General features: G+C 44.3%; 2 protein-coding genes across 2 annotated transcripts in view; both read right to left on the bottom strand.

Annotated features, from left to right (window-relative positions):
* Window positions 1-4335, bottom strand: part of NIPAL2 (NIPA like domain containing 2) — a 106189-nt gene extending 101854 nt beyond the window's left edge. Inside the window, exon 1 of the mRNA XM_050801210.1 lies at window positions 3985-4335. Coding sequence (XP_050657167.1) covers window positions 3985-4119 — 135 coding nt within the window. The 5' untranslated portion in view covers window positions 4120-4335. The remainder of the gene's footprint in view (window positions 1-3984) is intronic.
* RIDA (reactive intermediate imine deaminase A homolog) overlaps window positions 1-20916 on the bottom strand; it is a 319353-nt gene that overhangs the window by 190554 nt on the left and 107883 nt on the right. The gene's annotated exons all lie outside the window — the stretch shown is intronic.

Genomic DNA, 20916 nt, shown 5'->3' with positions numbered 1-20916 from the left:
TTTCAAGCCTTAGTTTCTAGCGATGGCCTTCAGGCATGGAATAAAAGTAGTTTCGCAGTTAAATCCACTTGCTGTAAGATCTCGGGGCAAGTTATTTAACACAAGTTTCCTTACATGAGCAGTGAGGATAATACATACCTTACGAGGCTGAGGGGGGCTCAAATGAGATAACAGCTATAAAGTGTCACACAGTAAATGCATAACAAATGTCCGTCTCCTTGCTGTCCTCCTCCCTGCCAAGTTGTATCAATTTTTCCTTAAATATGTTGACTTTAAAATCCAAGCCATTGAATATCAAAAGTTCAAAGAAAGGGCATAAAAAATCCTGAAGTTTCATCTCACCCTATGCAGAAAAAACCTTTCTGACCATGTCCTTGTGAATTTAGACATTTAACAATATGCATAAATTTAAAGAACCAACAACAAAATCCTCCTTCCCATTATTTCCCACATTTTCCCTCTTCTATCCATTCTCTCTACAAACCTTGCTGGTTTGTCCCTTATTTATTCAACCACATAGCATGAGGGAAGCTGGAGATCTTGTGGTTCAACTGTAATTTTTACCAATAAGGAAACTGACGTCCAGAGAAATTAAGTGACCTGTCCAAGTATGCTAGTTAACAGCAGAGGTGACAGACTCTAGCACTGGTTGCAAATTAAATGCCTATGTTTTGAAATTTCACATGGACCACATAAATATGTACAACTATTATGTATCCATAAAAATTAAAAATTTTAAAAAAATGCGTGTGGGAGTCAGTAGGTAAAAGAAAAGAGAAGCAAGAGAGCTACAGCAGGAAGCACAGCTTGCTTTAAACATGATATCCAGCTCAGTGATCATGTGGGGGAAAAGGCCCAGTGTTGCTGGAACTCCTAATATTTAAAAAGATTATGGTAACTTGAAATTTTGTATTTAATCTTCTCATTTTAAAGTGCTGGCAATGTATTGAAGATTTTGAAGCCTCTCTGCCGGCCAAATAAGATGTATCTATAGGCTGGATTGAGTCCACGGCTGGCCAGTTTGAAAACTCTGGATCCGGCTAGCCTTAATTTAAATTTTTAAAATTTAATTTGCTTTGATTCCTGCACTCTTTCTAAAAAAAAATCTTCAATGGCTCCCCACTGTCTACAAGGTAAAGTCTAAACTTTGTCACCAGTCCTTCAAGGCAATCCATGGCTATATCCAAGACCCCAAAACATATTTCCACCTTATAGTCAGTCTCCATCTTCCACCGCAACCCGAATGATGGCTGAACTGTACTCTAGGAAGGAAAATATTCAGAAAGGCACCTGTCCAGGCCATGAGGGCTGCTCCTGGGTCCCTGAGCTTTTTCCTTTCCTGAAATGCCCTACACTGTGCATGCCTATCAATGAAACCCTGTCCATCTTTAACTGTCCAGCTCCACCTCTCCACAAAGCATCACTGATGGCCAGCCAAATGCCCCCTTGCTCTGAATTTCCATAGGACTTTATATCACTCACATGACACTTACAACATACTGCCTTGTTTTGGCATTACTTACATAGCTCATTCTCCCAAACACCTAATAATATTCACAGAAGGAAGAGTTTGGGTCTTGCACTATATTGAATATCCCTGCAGTGCTTTGTACATAGCACGGAGCTCAATAAACATCTTGGGAACATTATCCTTCTCTACTGAAAACTTGTGGATCAAACATAAAGTGCCCTTTGTTTACCTGGCACAACTCTGTCACTTCTATAGGCCAGGCTTTTCACCAAGCACACAGCATCTGAGTAGTGCAAAGGGCAAAGACCTTACCTCCCTGCTCCTAAGACATCTTCCCCCACTGAACTACTACTTTTGAGTTGCTTTGAGATTTCTTCCTCTGGAAGCACTCACATCTTTGCCTTAGACAACATTGATTCCAAATGGCCACTGTTAAGCATTCATCTATTACATGAAAGCATTCCAGGGAAGTTTGTCTATTTCTATGTAGTAAGGTTAATTGATCAGATTTGACGATAATCACTTTGGAAGGGACAAAGGGACAGAGAACTAGGCTATTAGCCAGCACGCACTGTGCAAATATTTTAGTTGTGATAAAACCAATGGAGGCAAGCAAATAAGCATCATTAAGCTGTGGCTAGCTAGCAACCAACATTCATTTTGATTGTGGGAGTGACACATTTATATCTCACACTTTGTTTTTCTGGAACCACACCCATTTTCAGCCATTTCTATTCAGTGTTAAAAAAGACAAGAAAAAATAGACTCAATTTTATTTTTACTGGCCTGGACAACACCAGAGGCACTCAATAAAATGCTTCTCGAGTGAACTTTTTAAAAATTAATTTTTACTTTTGCTTAACACAAATGCAATTACCAAAAAGATAAAATACCACCATCTTATAAGAGGGCCTAAATTTGCACAGTAATGGGAAAACTTGATACAGTCTTATCTCAAACCAGCAAAGTTTAGATGTCAGCTCAGTAATTTCAATTAGCACATTCTGGATACATCCTTTCTAACCTGTACAAATACACACTGTCAAAGGCAAATTAAGCCTTGCAAACAGTATTTATTTGCCTCGCATTAATGTCACATGATAATCTGTGTTTGGTTATCAGAGAGCCAAGACAATCAAGAATTCCAGGAAATGTCAAAGAAAACTAATGACTACAGAGGTTTCCACTGTGAAAACAATGTCCTGTTTTTGGATGATCACATCTACTAACCCTCTAATTTTTTTTTTTTTTTCAAGAGGGGATAGATAACTCATTCTTAAACTTACATTGGGAATGCATCTAATATAAGAATAATATAATAGATATACTCAAGTTCCCATAAAAATGATGCTTTTCTTTGTAATTCCTTTGTAGAAGAAAGGAGAAATGGGGATGGATTACAAACACTGATCAAGAGGCTCTGAGTACCCTCATTTTTCCTATTTTTATGTCTTTTATGATGAAATGACTTAAAGCAATACTCTCCCCTCTTGAAAACTAATAAAGTGAGCATGCTTATTTATCCTACTTATTCTTTATACAAATATATTGTCTTCTGCATTCAGAAATTAGCATTTAAAACACTTCAGGCATAAAAGGAATCTAAATCTTTAATAATTGGTTAAACTCTCTGATTTAGAACAACAGCAACAAATATTTTCTGATTATATTGTTGCAAAAATAAAAGTATCCATGGTTTTGTTAAAGAACAAGAACAAAGTAACACATTTAATGAAAACAGGAGGAAGCCTGGAATCCACCCTGATAAAACTCAGTTGCAATATGAATGCTGCTAGAGGAAGGGTTGGTCAGAGCTCTTCCTCATCTTAAACCAAGCCAAAAATAAATGGGCGACTCCAAGTCCCTTTGATTTTGTTAAATGTATATTTCCAGTGTAAACTGGCGTTGTTTAAGTTAACAATGTTTTCCCAAAGGGCCGGTTGGAAAGAATGAGAGTCCTGCAAATGCAACCTGAGAAAATGTGTTCCTCGCACGGAAATGGAAGAGCTGTGTTGAGACACCAGGGACACACGCAGGGCATCTGCGCGAGGTGACATTAGGTTGCCTTTAATGAGTTTTCTGCTTCTGACAACGGGGTGTCACTTTTTTTCTTCTTTTCTTTTAACTGCAAAAGGATCCTGGGGTGAAAATGAGTGAATAATCGCCCCCACACTCCTAGATTCCTTCCGGCAGAAGAGGGCGGACGCAGGCTGGGGAGGCGGGATCGGGACCAGGAGGCCCAGAAACGGGTGGCTGAGGTCAAGGCCCAGGACCTGGACGCCCACTCCCAGTGCCGGGTGCCCGGGAGAGGAAGACTGGGCGGACCCCCGCGCTCCCACATGAGGGGGACTTAGGTCAATGCAGGAAACATCGCATGTCAGCTCTTTCCACTCGGAGAGCCCGGGTGTCTTCCTGAGAGCTGGCAGGAAAGCGGCCGAGGAGCAGAGGCTCCCGGAGGCAGCCGCCCCGGCCGTGTCCCCACCGGGCTGCGGGAGCTGCGGGGCGGCCCTTACCTGGTTCCTGCGGTACCAGGCGCCCGAGAGGGAGCCGTTGCCGACGCCTGGCGCCCCGTACGTGAAATTCAGTGACAGCTCGTCCAGGGCGGCCGAGGCGGCGTCCCCGGGGCCCGCGGGCGCCAACGCTGCCATGAGGTCTTGCTCCCGGCGCTCAGGCTCCGGCTCAGGCTGCGGCCGCCTCCCTGCCCGGTTGCACCGCGAGGAGGCCGCGCCCGGGCCGCGCCGCAGCCACTTCCTGCTCGGTGCCCGGGCTAGGCTGGCGCGCCGAGGCCACCTGGCTCCCGCCCCCGCGCGGCCGCAGGTGCTTCCAGCCAGGCCGTGCGCGGCCTCCTCTCCTCCTCCGAAGCGAGGTGTTGGCGGGGAGACCGGCGGTCTGCGGCCTCCCGGGGCCGCACGGCTCGCACCGCGTCCTCCTCCCGCCGGGCCAGTGTCTGCATCCTCCGGGCCGCACTGCCCAGGGGGCAATCCGGGCGGCCCTCCGCAACGGGTGCCCGCGCTTGTCGGGGCCAGAATCAGATCATCTCCGATGTAAACATTTGTCCAAGTCGATGGAAAAGGAGGAGACACTGACTAACCCAAAGCAGCTACCATCTCCCATCTCTACCTGGCAATTCCGGTCCTCTATCACATATGTAGTGTTTCTCATTGATATTTTAAAAATTGATTGCATATGAAAAAGTCATGTGTTCCCAGAAATATTGTAAGCAATATGAGCAAAAAAGATCCGAGCGATTAAATCTCAGTGCCAGTGCTTGATACATCCTTAGTAAATATTCGTTGAATGAGGAATGTGGTAGACCGTAGGACCCCAATGTGCGATGACTGGATTGGGTTTTCTTCAGATGGGACCAGGTGGAATTGCGGAAAAGTTGCCAGCTACTGTATATATGAATTCAGGATGAAAGATAAATGTTGTTATTAATCTTAAGAACTCTAACGAGATGTTCTGGTTTTACCTGTATTCAAATAATGTGTGACCACAAATGCTCTGTAAGGTATTTCTCACTTTAAAAAGACCATGATTCTATACTGTTGTCGGAAGCCTGATACTTGCCTTCTTTTGTTTACACAATGCTGAGGTTTTTCTTAGATAATGTGCTTTGATTTCCATGACTTCATGAAAAAGAGACCTTCAAGAAAAGAGAATTGCTGCCTAGAAGGGAGCAGGGACAGTTTTCAGTGTTTCTTAGGGGAAATGTGCAAATGAGAGAAAAGAGTGAGAAAAAGTCATTTCACATGTGAGAAAAAGCAAGACATGTCATCTCAGAAATTGTGTAGTTTCTTGCTTAAGCACTCAAGATGTTCAGTGAACAGCTAACAATTGTAGTTAACTATTCCCAATTTTAAGAGGCTGGTTTACTTCAAATAAATATCTGAAGGAAAAAGGTCTCCATTTGTTATATTACATTTTATTTTATTTTTTGAGACAGGGTCTTGCTCTGTTGCCCAGGCTGGAGTGCAGTGGTGTGATCTTGACTCACTGCAGCCTCAAATTCCTGGGCCCGAGTGTTCCTCCCACCTGGGACTACATACAGGTGCATGCCACCATGCTCAGCTATTTTTTTTTTTTTTAGATGAGTCTCTCTCTCTCTTGCCTAGGCTGGAGTGCAGTGGCACAATCTCAGCTCACTGCAACCTCCGCCTCCTGGGTTCAAGCAATGCTCCTGCCTCAGCCTCCTGTGTAGTTGGGACTACACATTCACACCACCATGCCTGGCTAATTTTTGTATTTTTAGTAGAGACAGCGTTTCACGGTGTTGGCCAGGCTGGCCTCAAGCTCCTGACCTCCAGTGATCCCCTTGTCTTGGCCTCCCAAAGTGCTGGGATTACAGGTGTGAGCCACCACACCGGGTCCTGGCTAATATTTTTCTATTTTTTTGTAGGGACAGGGTCTCGCTATTTTTCCTAGACTGGTCTAGAACTCCTGGCCTCAAACAGTTGTCCCATCTCGGCCTCCCAAAGTGACGGGATTACAGGTGTGAGCTGCCATGCCTGGTCTGATAAGTTTTCTATAACATCACATTAATTGATATTGGTGACTTCATTAATGCTTCTTTCTCTTCACATGCTTTAAGGTGCAAGTAACAGAATATCCAAATAAAAGTGGCTTAAACAATAAGTATCTGCTATCTCCAGAGGAATATGTCTCTACGTGGTTCTATTATGTTGTCACTTCCACCTTTCTGCTCTGCTATCCCTGTGGTACTGGCCTTGTCCATTGAGGGAGGAAAGCCTTTTCCAGAATCCTCCCTGCATCCTTTCACCTCAGATCCCATTGGCTGGGACTGGGTCACATGCCCATGTTCTACCAGCAAGGGAGGCTGGGAAAGTGATTCTTGGCTATTTCCCGCCTAGTGAGAAGTGAGCTCTACCAACCAGGATGAGTGGGAATGCCATGGGGGCATGGGGGAGGGGAACCAGTCAAGCCTGGTACAACCACTCTTTAGTATTTTTCTATCAGCCAGATTGTAAGTGGTTGTACAGTTGCTAACAAGCAAAATATTAAATGGAGTGTGTTACCTTCTGGTTTAAAATACCTCGAAGCCTCCCCATTGACATAATAAAGTCCACACTTTTTTTTTTTTTTTTTTTTTTGAGACGGAGTCTCACTCTAACGCCCAGGCTGGAGTGCAGTGGCCCGATCTCGGCTCACTGCAAGCTCCGCCCCCCGGGTTCATGCCATTCTCCTGCCTCAGCCTCCTGAGTAGCTGGGACTACAGGTGCCGGCCACCATGCCTGGCTAATTTTTTGTATTTTTAGTAGAGTCAGGGTTTCACCGTGTTAGCCAGGATGGTCTCCATCTCCTGACCTCATGATCCGCCCGCCTCGGCCTCCCAAAGTGTTGGGATTACAGGCATGAGCCACCGTGCCTGGCCAAAGTCCACACTTTTTTTTTTTTTGAGATGGAGTCTCGCTCTGTCGCCCAGGCTGGAGTGCAGTGGCCGGATCTCAGCTCACTGCAAGCTCCACCTCCTGGGTTTACGCCATTCTCCTGCCTCAGCCTCCCGAGTAGCTGGGACTACAGGCATCCGCCACCTCGCTCGGCTAGTTTTTTGTATTTTTTAGTAGAGACGGGGTTTCACCGTGTTAGCCAGGATGGTCTCGATCTTCTGACCTCGTGATCTGCCCGTCTCGGCCTCCCAAAGTGCTAGGATTACAGGCTTGAGCCACCGCGCCCGGCCTCAAAGTCCACACTTTTAAAACCTGGTACATGAGATGCTTGTGATCTGGCCCCCATACTCTAGTGAGCCAAAGCAGCAAACCTAAGAAGCCATGTTTGCTAATTTCTGCTTGAACCCTTGATTCTGTGGTGAAGCAGCTCTCCAGAGGGAAATGCAGGACAGAGCAGCTCTCCAGAGGGAAAGACAGGACAGAGCACACGGCTCCCCCACATGTCTTGCTTCAGTCACTGTGTTTCTTAAACGATAAATGACCCTAGTCCTTACCTTTAATTGCATATAAGATAACATCTGATGGGGTTAGTGATGATGTGTCTACAATCTATAACCAGGAGTATCTCTTACACCCAAACCTTGATGTGATTCTGATTTAATGTAATTTAGGCATAAGTTTGATGTGATTTTGCAAATACTGAATTTTCACCACCTGCATATGAACTGTGAACTGAAATGCTGCTTTGGAGCCATCTGAGATAACTGCTCCTGGGCCATAGGCCTGTCTTGCTCTGTCACCCAGGCTGAAGTTCAGTGGCGTGATCATGGCATTGCAGCCTGGAACTCCTGGGATGAAGTGATCCAAAATTCAGCCTACGGAGTAGCTGAGACCACAGGCACATGTCACCATGCCTGGCTAATTTTTAAATTTTTTCTAGAGATGAGGTCTGCTGTATTGCCCAGGCTGGTCTCCAACTCCTGGGCTCAAGCAATCCTCCAGCCTCAGCCTCCCAAAGTGCTGGGATTACGAGCAGGAGTCACCATGCCCTGAGACTTCAGGGATCTCCATTGATCCTTAGGCTTCTCAGTGCCTACAGGCAACTCTGTTATCTAGAGCATGTCCTCAACTGTATGCCTAGTTACCTAAGTTATTTTAGAATCTGCTCATTGTCATCTAAAGAGGGAAAAAGAAACCACATTTCCTTGTCTCTGGCACATGTCATTTTAATTTTTTCTCCCTTCTTTCTTGTTCTTATTTTTCCTGTCTTCTTTCTCTTAATCTTGAGAGAGTTTGCTTCACAGACTCAGCAACAATTCTAGTTTCCCTAGAGGGTTTTCTTTCTTTTCTTCTCTTTTCTTTTCTTTTTTTCTTTTCTTTTTTTTCTTTTCTTTCTTCCTTCCTTCCTCTTCCCTTCCCTTCTTTTCTTTTCCCTTCCCTTCTTTTCTTTTCCTTTTCCTTCCTTCCTTCCTTCCTTCCTTCCTTCCTTCCTTCCTTCCTTCCTTTCTTCCTTTCTTTCTTTCTTTCTTTCTTTCTTTTTCTTTCTTTCTTTTCTTTCTTTCTTTCTTTCTTTCCTTCTTTCTTTCTTTCTTTCCTTCTTTCTTTCTCTTTCTTTCCCCCCCCTTCCTCCCTCCCTCCCTCTCTCCCTCCTTCCTTCCTTCCCTCCTTCCTTCCTTCTTTTTTTTTTTTTCCCCAAGGTCTTGCTCTGTCACCCAGGCTGGAGTGCAGTGGCATGATCTGGAATGCAGTTGTACAATTTCATCTCACTGCAGCCTCGACCTCCTAGGCTCAAGTGATCTTCCCATCTCAGCTTCCTGAGTAACTGGGACTACAGGTGTGCACCACCATGCCCAGCTAATTCTTATTTATTTATTTATTTATTTATTTATTTATTTATTTTTGAGACGGAGTCTCGCTCTGTCGCCCAGGCTGGAGTGCAGTGGCTGGATCTCAGCTCACTGCAAGCTCAGCCTCCCGGGTTTACGCCATTCTCCTGCCTCAGCCTCCTGAGTACCTGGGACTACAGGCGCCCACCACATCGCCCGGCTAGTTTTTTGTATTTTTAGTGGAGACGGGGTTTCACCATGTTAGCCAGGATGGTCTCGATCTCCTGACCTCGTGATCTGCCCGTCTCGGCCTCCCAAAGTGCTGGGATTAGAGGCTTGAGCCACCGCGCCCGGCCCTTATTTATTTTTTTAAGATGGAGTCTTGCTCTGTTGCCCAGGCTGGAGTGCAATGGTACAATCTCAGCTCACTGCAACCTCTGCCTCCTGAGTTCAAGCAATTCTCCTGCCTCAGCCTCCTGAGTACCTGGGATTACAGGTGCACGCCATCACTCTCGGCTAATTTTTGTATTTTTAGTGGAGACAGGGTTTTACCATGTTGGCCAGGCTGGTCTCAAACTCCTGACCTCATGATCTGCCCACCTCAGCCTCCCAAAGTGCTGGGATTACAGGCATGAGCCACGGTGCCCAGCCAATTTTTAAATTTTTTTGTAGAGATGGGGTCTCATTATGTTTCCCAGACCAGTCTAGAACTCCTGGCCTCAAAAAATTCAGTGAGACTTCTGAATAAAACTAAGTTTAATTCTTTAAAAGCTTGATTTTTTTTTTCTTTAGTTGATACTCTGCTATACTCAACTTGTTCCCATTTTATTTCTTAATTTAAAAAATCATTTTCAATTTCTTTACATTTGTTTAAAACCTCTAATTTTGGAGGAAGATGGTACATGATGCAGAGAAGATTTGATGTACAGCCTACCACGTGCTGTTCTCTAGATTCCAAGATGTCACTGCTGTTGCTGCTGCTGTCCTAGTGTGTGGGGGTGGTTGAAACGAAGAATTCGTGACCAGCGTTCCTTCCCACACAGTTCACAAGGAGGCGGCAGGAATGCCATGTGAACTATTTTGGTCCCAGCAGTGTAGGCAGAGCTGTGGAGATTGTTCCGTACTTTGTGACGGCCTCTACCTCTCGTGGGATTTCTTCAGGGGATATCCTGTTCACTTTACGGGATGCCAAAAGCTAAAAAAAGGGCTGAAACGTGGAGGTCTGTCTTCTTCAGTTAATTTGAAGAACTCTACTCTGGTGCCAAATCATTTTACTTAGAGAGCAGGGTTAGATTTTGCCTACCTTGCCTGGGATCAGTCACTGGCAGCATCAACAAAACAGCTTTTTTTTTTTTTTCCTCTCTCTCTCAACTTTTTTGTAGATACAGGAGGACATGTGCAGGTTTGTTACATGGGTTTCTTGCATCCAGGTAGTGAGCATAGTTACCAATAGGTAGTTTTTCAACCTATGCCCTCCTCCTTCCCTCCCCTTTCTAGCAGTCCACAGTGTCAATTGTTCCCATGAATAAAATGTTTTTTTTTTAAATTCATCTCTAGCACAATTCAGTTGATACTAGTTGTGCTACAATAAGCATTACTCAAATTAGGAGCTTTTAAGGGGCCAAAGTAGAGAAGGGTATGGATTAATTCAGGTATCTCACATCATAAGCCAAGTCCAGATTAGAGACTTTGATGAGAGAGACAAAACTTTAAATCTTATAGAATAACATATGACACCATCTCTATAAACAGCAGTTTGGCAATTGTTAAAGTGCAAACACAAGGCAGACTGTCTGGGTTCAAATCCTGACTCCACTGCTTATTTGCTGTATGACCTCATCAAGTTGCTCAATTTCTCTGAGCCTTGTCTTCATCACCTGTAAAAGGGAGATGATAAGGAGTACCCGAAACATAGAAAGTACTCAATAAGTGCTGGCTATAACCTTACAATAGGGAAGGATCCCGTAAACAAATTAGAAAATAGAATCCACATAGACAAAGATTCATAAGTGCAATTACAATAAAACTAAGAACTTTTTTTTTTTTTTTGGAGACAGGGTCTTGCTCTGTTGTCCAGGCTGGAGTGCAGTGGTGCAATCTTGGCACGACGAAGCCTTGATCTCCAAGGCTCAAGCCATCCTCCTACCTGAGCCTCATGAGTAGCTGGGACTACAGGCTCACACCACCACATCCAGCTAATTTTTGTGTTTTTTGTAGAAATGGAGTTTCACTATGTTGCCCAGGTTGGTCTCAAACTCCTGGGCTCAAGCAATCTGCCTGCTTTGGCCTCCCAAAGTGCTGGGTTTACAGGCATGAGCCACCATGCCCAGCCAAACTAAGAACTTTTATACCTCAATAGGCACCATAAAGTGTAAAAAGATAAGTCAGAAACTGAGAACCTTAATACAAAAATACTAGCCAAGCATGGTGGCGCATGCCTGTAGTCTCAGCTACTTGGGGAGGCTGAGGCAGGAGGATCAGATCACCTCAGCCTGGGAGGTCAAGGCTGCCCTGACCTGTGATCATGCCACTGCGCTCCAGCCTGGGCAATAGAGTGAGACCCTGTCTCAAAAAACAAAACAAAACTAAAATCAAACTCAGAACCTTTATTTCTCACACATATGACTGACCAAGGATTCACATCCAGAATATATAAATAACTACTTCAGGTCAATAAGAAAAAGTCAGACAACCTAGTAGAAAAATGGGCAAAAGTATAAATAGGCAGTCTTCATAAGAAAAAATATAAATGGCTAATAAACATATAAAATACTTCAATTTCACCAATAATCAGAAAAATACAAAATAATACCTCCAATGAGAACCATTTTACACCTGCTTGTTGGCAAAAAATTTTTTTTTAATTTGCATACCAAATGTTGATAAGGATGTGGAGCAAAAGAAACTCTTATTTAGTGCTGATGCTATTGACATTGGAAAGAGTTTGACAGTATTTGGTAAAGACGAAGGAGTACATGTGAATTTCACTCTTATGTACATACCCCAGAGAAACTTCCATACCTGGACAGCAGAAGAGATGCACAAGAATAACAGCACCCTTTGTAATAGCAAAAAAAAAAAAAAAAAAAAAAAAAAAATTGCGAACAAACAAAAAACTGGAAGCAGCTCAAATGTCCATCTATCTGTCTGTGGGAAGACCTAATGAAAAGCAAAGGATGGACCAGGTGCTGTGGCTCATGCCTGTAATCCCAGCACTTTAGGAAGTGGCGGCGAGCAGCTCAAATGTCCATCAGCAGGAATAGTGGGCAAATGAATTTTGATACATTTATAAAATGGAACACAGCAATGAAATTACCTGCAACCGACTGGATTAAGAAAATGTGGCACATATACACCATGGAATACTATGCAGCCATAAAAAAGGATGAGTTTGTGTCCTTTGTAGGGACATGGATGCAGCTGGAAACCATCATTCTTAGCAAACTATCACAAGAACAGAAAACCAAACACCGCATGTTCTCACTCATAGGTGGGAACTGAACAATGAGATCACTTGGACTCGGGAAGGGGAACATCACACACCGGGGCCTATCATGGGGAGGGGGGAGGGGGGAGGGATTGCATTGGGAGTTATACCTGATGTAAATGACGAGTTGATGGGTGCTGACGAGTTGATGGGTGCAGCACAGCAACATGGCACAAGTATACATATGTAACAAACCTGCACGTTATGCACATGTACCCTAGAACTTAAAGTATAATAATAATAAAAAATAAAAAAATAAAAAAATTAAAAAACAAAAACAAAAACAAAAAAAAAAAGAAAGAAATTACCTGCAACCACCTAGTAGCCACAGCAATGTGGATGAATCCCACAAACATAATAATGGCAAATCCATAGAAGATTATATTCAATATTATTCAAAAGCATGCAAAATTAGACAATAGATTGTTTAAAAGTACATCTATCTATATGTGGCAGGACCTAATGAAAAGCAAAAGATGGACCAGGTGCTGTGGCTCATGCCTATAATCTCAGCACTTCAGGAAGCGGAGACAAGCTGATCATTTGAGCTCAGGAGTTCAAAACGAGCCTGGGCAACATGGTGAGATCTGTATAGGTACAATAGGCCGTGATGGCTCCACTGCACTCTTGGGGGGGGGGGAAAAGGAAGGGGGGGGGAGGGGGGGGGGAAGGAAGGGGGGGGGGGGGGGGAGGCCTGGGGGACAGAGTGACACCCTGTCTGAAAAAGAAAAGGAAAGAAAAGGAAAGAAAGAAAGAAAGAAAGAAAGAAAGAAAGAAAGAAAGAAAGAAAGAAAGAAAGAAAGAAAGAAAGAAAGAAAGAAACACATGCACTTATGTCAAGAAAGAAAGGAAGGAAGGAAGGAAAAAGGAAGGAAGGAAGGAAGGAAAAAGGAAGGAAGGGGCAAAAAATGATAAACACAAAAATTCTGACAGTGGTTGAAAGGTTTGGCAACATTCTATTTTCTAAATTGGGTGATGTGTTACGTGGGCATTTGTACTATTATTATTCTTAAAGCTATGCACTTATGTCAAGTGTGTTTTTTATAACCATAATATATTTTACAACTAACAGAAAAAGACCCATCCAGAAAAAAACCCAGGTTTTGTGGTCAGAGGTTTGAAAAGTTTAAGATTGGTAGACCTGGATTAAAGTGTGTTCTTCTGACCTTTATCAGCTGTATGACTTTGGGCAGATTCTCTGATATTAAGTTTCCTAATTCATAGAGTAGGAATGATAATATTTATCTTAAAGGCTTTTTTGAACATTAAGTAATAGGTAATGTGAGCTGTATTTCAGCTCAGTTCACCAAATACTTAACTTTGTGCCAGGAGCCCAGGACATGAAATTGGATAAGGCATGAGGAGCTTAACTGGCTGTGAGCAGGCAGACATGCAAATAAATAGGTAGGCTCAATGTTACAAGTTAACTTCGGCACAAGGGTGGGAGGGAACAAAGAAGAAGCAGCCAGCTCAGGCTGGGCAGGCAGGTGCAGCCTGGGATGGCTACCTAGAAGAGGTGATGACTATTGAGAGCCCTGAGATGAGTTAGCCACATGAAGGGAGGTCAAGGGTGAACAGGGCTTGCAGCAGGCAGAACACAGCAGGCAAAGACAGCAGAGTGTGTATGTATCCACACAGCAGGCAAAGACAGCAGAGTATGCATGTATCCACATGAAGCAATTCCACATTACCCTTGGGTGATACAAACTATAAGTACCCTACCCTAAGGATAGAGAGGCTGACAGGGCCAGGAAATTGAGGGCTTTGTGTGTTGGATGTTCAAGGTCAGTCTTGACTCTTAATGGGGAACCGCTAAGTAGCTAAAGATGAGAGGGTAGCAGGGCAAGCTTAGTGCTGTAAAATCCCTTGTTGGAGGCACAGGTGTGGCTGGGTGTGGTTTAAGGGGAGAAACACAAGCTAGGAGACAAGTTAGAGACTGCTATGGTTCAAGTGAGGATATATGAGAAAGGCTGGGGAGAAGGAGAGGGATTAAGAAATGTTTAGAAGTAAAATCAGCATGACCTGCTGATGGGGTAGGGGAAGGTGGAAGAAGGGAAAGTTGAAGATTGTTGTAGCTGGGGCTGCTAAGTACGAAGGCAGCACCATCCACTGATGTGGGGAAGAGGAAAGAGGAACCAGCGTAGGGGAACCAGAGTTTGGTTCCGAGACTCATTGAATTTGAGGAACTTGTAGAATATCCAAGCAGGAAAGGGTGTACAGAATTTATTCTGAGGTGCGCTGGTGAGGTCAGGGCCAGGGAAACAGATCGGGGATTCACCAGCATACAGGTGGATGAGACTGGCCAGGGTTAGCAAGTGGCCAATATCTTTTAGAGCAGTGTTCAGCACACTTTTTCTGTAAATGGCCAGATAGTAAATATTTTAGGTTTTGTGGACCATATGGTCTCTGTCACAACTACTCAACTCTGCCGTTGCAGCGTGAAAGCAGCCACAGACAACATGTGTATAAATGGATGTGACTGTGTTGCAATAAGACTTTATTTACAAAACCAGCATGCTCACTGGATTTACCCCATAGGCTACAATTTGCTGACCACTATTCCAGATAAAGTACAGAACACAAGGCCAACAAAAACTGCCTAAGAGGTAAGAGCACAGATTTGTAGGGCTCTCAGTATTCGAGACAGGATCCCAGTTCAAAGGGAAATTCATTAACTCGTAACTAAAACCTGGGAAGGCAGGGGTGGAGCTGGACTACTGGATCTGGGAACCTGATTGTGCCCTCTGGGCTTCATCCTCAGATCAGCTTCACATGGTGAGACTATGGCCACAGGGGCTCCTGGTGCCATCTTTAGAGTGACAGAGGAAAGGGGGAGTGTGGCAGATTGGACTACACGGTTCTTCACGCCCCCGACACAGGAATATTTGCCTTGTACCTCCCCACCCATTGCTCAGTGACTACAATTTCTCCCACAGAGGTATCTTCCCATTGATGGTGGGCTTGGGCACATGACTTGCTTTGGGCAATAGAAACGTGGATGGAGTGAGGGTGACAATTCCAGGCCAAAGTTTTTCGAGGCATTCTTGTGCTGCTCTCTGAAAAGAGAACTCCAGGTAGTCACCAGTCCAGGGAGGAAAAGGAAATCTGTGAAGTGGACCTGAAGCTAATCCTGGCTGTCTTCCTTGGAACCATATCTGACTTGTAGACTCTTGGGCAAGAAAATAAATTTAGATTGTTAAAAACCACTGAGATTTTGAGGGTATGTATTAAGCAGCAAAACCAATTCATTAAGTGTATTCCCAATCAACTTCAGTTAGAAAGTCCAGGGAAAAAATCTCTGCTTGGTCTGCTTTGGGACATGTGACCCATCCCTGGACCAATCGGGGAGGACAGAAGGATTTGGTATTATGATTGGCCCACCTGAATCATGTGCCCACTCTATTCAAGGTGATGGGGTATTACCAAGGTGAGGAAAAGGGATGCTGAGCAGATAAAAGCAATCGCCAATATTGTGGAAAACTAGCATAGAGCAGTGCTGTAGAAACCTGGACAGGAGAGAACTACAAAAATGAAGGTGTGTTGAATAAAGCCGTCAGCTGCAGAAAGGATACCGACACAGTAAATGAAATGTGTTTATTGGCTTCGGCAATAATAGGTGATCACTGGTGATCTTTTGCTGAGAGTTTCAGTGGAGTGTTGGGGTGACAGATTATAGTTAACTACAAAATTTCACAAAATTCTAATTCACCATAGGAATGTCAGTTATTACTGTAAAGAAACTTAGATAAGGAAGAGGTTAGGAATCAGGGGAGAGCCAGTTGTTTTATAACTTTGAAGCCATAGGAGGCTTCCGGGAAAGGGATGTTGGGATCAGTCCATACTCCAGGGAGACAATGCTCAGAGCAGGGGAAACCCATCAAGGGGAGTACCAAGGCTGAGAGGCCAAGCACAGTCCTGGTGTGACCCTTGGGGCCTGAGGCAGAATTGCATTTTTGGGAACCAGACGCAAAGGCAGGATCCAAGCAACGTGGAATTTAAAAACAGCAGTGAGAGATGACTTGAGGGAGGTAGAATAGGCCAGTGGAGGAGAGAGCTGATAAGAATATCTGGTCTCAAGCCTGGAGAAACAAGAACAGAGCCAGCCCTAAACAAAAGTATTCAATGGACAAAGATTAATCTAGTACCCACACTGCTTTAAGATTGACCTTTCCTTGACTTACGGCGAAGCCTTTTTCCATAACCCTCCCCAACTCCTGTCCTGCCTCCATACCCCATCCCACCTGCCTTTACTGACTTCTGGCTAGGCAGGGCTTCCCAAGGCTGTGTCCCATCCAAGCCAGTCCTCCACAGACAGCATCTCTTCCCCTGCCTTGTCTAAAATCATACCATCTCACTTCTCATTCCTTTGCTCTCTACTTTTGAAGAGGAGTCTAAGAATGAATCCACGCCAAGATATGGACATAATAGATCTTCTGTGTCTATTTGCTTTCTCGATGGACTCTCCTGGCAACACAAGGTCTTAACCCAAAGGAATATTTTGTTCAGTCATGGTAAGAATTTGGGTAGATGGAGATGGGAAGGGCAAAATTGCCCCTCAAATCTTACTACATAATAGGTTTGTTACTGGTAAGGCTGCTTGTGAATTGGAGAAATACTGAGGGGAGTGAGATAAAAACCTTAATTTTAGAAATAAAATATTTAATTTGGGGTGATGACACAACAGATCTTAGATGTAATTGGTAAATGAAAATCCCCTGGAGTGAGAAATACAGAGGTAGACAAAGGGCCACAGGTCGGAGGTCAAGAGGTAGTTACTGGCTGGGCTTAGTGGCTCATGCCTGTAATTCCAGCACTTTGGGGGGGCCAAGGTCAGAGGATTGCTTGAGCCCAGGGGTCTGGAGACCAGCTTGGGTAGCATAGTGAGACCTCGTCTCTACAAAATAAGAAAAATCAGCTGGGTGTGGTGGCATGTGCCTGTGGTCCCAGCTCCCTGGGAGGCTGAGAGGAAGATGACTTGAGTCTGGGAGGTTGAGGCTGCAGTGAGCCATGATCATGCCACTGCACTCCAGCCTGGGCAACAGAGCAAGACCCTGTCTCAAAAAAAAAAGAAAAGAAAGAAAGAAAGAAAGAAGTAGTTAGCCACATCATAGTATTATCTTTCCCTTCCAGTTTATAGTTTACAAACACTGTCACCTCTATTGTTTCATTTGCTTCTTTCAAAAGCTCTGTAAAGTAAGCAGAACATTTGTGTTTTTAAAAAGCATTTTTGTATTTTGTATTTTTATTTATTTATTTTTAATTGATACATAATATTTGTACACATTTATGAGGTACACGTGATATTTTGTTACATGCATAGAATGTGAAATGATCAGGTCAGGGTATTTAGGGTATCCATCACCCTGAGTTTTTATCATTTCTATGTATTGGGAAATTTAAACTCTTCTCTTCTAGCTATTTTGAAATATACAATACGTTCTTGTTAACTATAGTCAGCCTACTCTGCTATCCAATGTTAGAACTAATTTCTTCTACCTAATTGTGTGTTTGTACCTGTTAACCAACCTCTCTTCAATAAAATTTGAATTAATTTTTTTTTTTTCCAGAGTCGCACTCTGTTGCCCAGGCTGGAGTACAGTGGCAAAATCTTGGCTCACTGCAACCTCTGCCTCCCAGATTCAAACGATTCTCATGCTTCAGCCTCCCAAGTAGCTGGGATTCCAGGCCCCACCACGCCCAGCTAAGTTTTCTAGTTTTTAGTGGAAATGGGGTTTGGCTGTGTCAGCCAGCTTGGTCTTGAACTCCAGGCCTCAAGTGATCCACCCGCCTTGGCCTCCCAAAATGCTTGGATTATAGGCGTGAGCCACCGTGCCTGGTGAAAATTTGCATTTTTAAAAAGCAAAAGCAAACACCTCAGCTTAGAGAAGCTAAATTATTTATCTAATGTTCACTGCTGGTTTGTGGTGGAGCCAAGACTTCTGCTGCTCAACGATGTCCAGGTAGAAGGGTATGCTAATCAGGGCTCTTCAGAGAAACAGCGCTAATAGGAGACAGGCATACACGCGTGCATACACGCACAGGCTTATTATGAGGAATTGGCACACATGATTATGAAGGTGAAGTCCCAAGATCTGCAGTTGGCAAACTGAACACCCTAAAGAGCCAATGGTGCAATTTCAGTCCGAGTCTGAAGGCCTGAGAACCAGGAGAGTCAGTGGGGTAGTTTCCAGCCCAAAAGTGGGCAGGTCTGAGTCCCAAGAAGAGCTGATTTTCCAGTTAGATTTCAAAGGCAGGAAATGACCCATGTTCCAGCTCAAGCCGTCAGACAGTAGGGGTTCCCTCTGACTCAGCCTTTTCATTCTATTCAGGTCTTCGGTCAACTGATGAGGCCCACTCACATTAGGGAGCACAGTCTCTGTACTCAGTCTGCCAATTCAGCTGTGTGAGTGAGGCTCGTCCAGAAACTCCCGCACAGCCACATCCAGAATAATGTTTGGCCAAATGTCTGGGTACCCTGTGGCCCAGTCAAGTGGACACATGAAAGTCGCCATCACAGTGTGGTCCTCAAGGAAAGGAATGAAAGAAACAATCCAGCTTTGCATTTCACACTGATACAATGGCCTGTGAAACCAGATGTGACAAACGTGGCAAGTAGAAGTGTCACAAACATAAATTTGAGCATTTCTCAGATTTTTCTTTGGCCTGGAGTTTGATCTCAATAGTTATTCAATTTGTCCCTTAGGACAAATTTGTTTTCTCTCTTTCTTCTCTCCTTCTCATTCTTCTCCATCACCATTATCATCATCATTTTCACCCTCATCATCAACTTCCGAAGTGTATGGGGTGCCTGCACTCACGTGGCTCTGCACCAAGAAGGAATTTGGAATTCATGGAGGAAACTGGATCTGTCCCTTGCTGTAAGTGGCTTAATTCCAGTTTAAGAGACAGAACATATACATAAAAAGATAAATAAGTATAAATCAAGTAGAAACTCGATACCTAAGTGCTGAATACAGGAGGAAATGAATCTTGGATTCCACAAAAACGAGTGATTTGGGGCTGGATAGGATCTGGAAAAGCTTCAAGGAGGTCGAGGCTCTTGAGCAGGGCCTGAGAGAAGAGCGTGGCTGATGCAGGTGTGAAAAGGAGAGAGTATGGCAGGAATGTAGAACACCGGGAGGGAAGTGGGAAATGCAAATGTGTGTGCAGGGACAACGAGTCGTGGCTGGGTGGGCACCCGTGCCACGGAACAGCTTGATGCCTGGAGAGCAACTCCCAGAAACAGCTTTCGGCCCAGATTGCTAATTAGAATTTTTTACTGTGTGTGAAATTTCCAAGATCAGCATGGAGTGTCATCTGCGTCTCCTGCAGCCGTCTCCTCCCAAACACGGCTTCCTAAACCTGTCTTGCCAGTCAAGTCCCACAGCTGCTCTGGCGAGTTATCCAGGCTTCCTCTGAAAAGCTGTTCTCCTGGACTTGCATGCGCTTAAAGGGAAGAAAAGCAGGGAAAGCGAAATCCTCCACTTGTTTCCAGGTTCTGAGTGAATCTTGTTTTTATATATTTGTCCTGTTATCTGGATCCACAGCACTGGTGTGTCTTAGATGATAAAGAAAGCAGGGACTAATGATAAAGAAAGCAGGTACTAATTGAGTAGTTCTCTCTGCAGGGCCCTGCTGTGTGCTGTGGCCTCTCTGGGTTCTTCATGAGTGCCTTGGGGATGTGATGAAAACTACATGTGTGATGAGCAGAGTAAGCTTTGCCTCCTGTCAGCCAATAGGACACCCCCTAGCAATTCCCCCGCAAACACACACACCACCCTGAAATTCCCCAAGGCCCTCATTTGGGTGCTCCGGGGGGCAGGGAGGGTTATGAAGAGAGGTATATACTGTGCAAAGCAGCACGTGCTCCAGGTCTGGCTCTGCCTCCAACCAGCTGGGTGACCTTGGGCAAGTTCCTGTATCTCCCTGGGCCTCATCTGTGAAATGAGAGGCTTGGACTGCATCATTCCAAATGTTTCCAACTCTGAAATACCAGTCTAGGAGAACTTTTATCTTCTTCACATTATAGCAGATTTTTTTTTTTTTAATCCCTGGATACTTAGGGGAAGAGAGAAAAGCTCTATAAGGTACTAATCCGTCTTCCTACAACATCTTGGGATATCTGGTAGTCTCTGGTCAAAGAGGGTTAACTTCCCCAGCCCACAATTTTTCCTTCTTTTTTCTCCATCTTCCTTTCTCTCCTTTCTCTTTCTTTCTTCCTTTCTTCCTCCCTTCCTTCCTTTCTTTCTTTCTCTTTCTTTCTTTCTCTTTCCTTCCTTCCTTTATTCCTTTCTTTTTTCTTTCTTTCTTTTTCTTTCTTTCTCTTTTTCTCTCTTTCTTTTCTTTCTTTCTCACTCTTTCTCTCTCACTCTCCCCCTTTCTCCCCCTCCCTCTCTTTCTCTCTCTTTCTTCCTTTCCTCTCCTCTCTCCCTTTTCCCCTCTCTCCTCTCCTCTCCTTTCCTTTGAGACAGGGGCTTGCTCTGTGCCCCAGGCTGGAGTGCAGCGACACAATTACGGCTCACTGCAACCTCCACCTCCTGGGCTCACTGTGATCCTCCCACCTCAGTCTCTGGAGGGGACTACAGGTGTGCGCCAACACACCAGGCTAAGAAGGTTAGCTTTTATCTTCCACACATGTTTAAAATATACCTTTTTTTTTTTTTTTTTTTTTGAGACGGAGTCTTGCTCTGTTGCCCAGGCTGGGGTGCAGTGGCCGGATCTCAG

This window comes from Macaca thibetana, chromosome 8 (genome assembly GCF_024542745.1).
Source record: "Macaca thibetana thibetana isolate TM-01 chromosome 8, ASM2454274v1, whole genome shotgun sequence".
NCBI classification, from domain to species: Eukaryota; Metazoa; Chordata; class Mammalia; order Primates; family Cercopithecidae; genus Macaca; species Macaca thibetana.
Note: the sequence above shows the minus strand (reverse complement) of the source record. Positions and strands in the feature narration are given on the sequence as shown.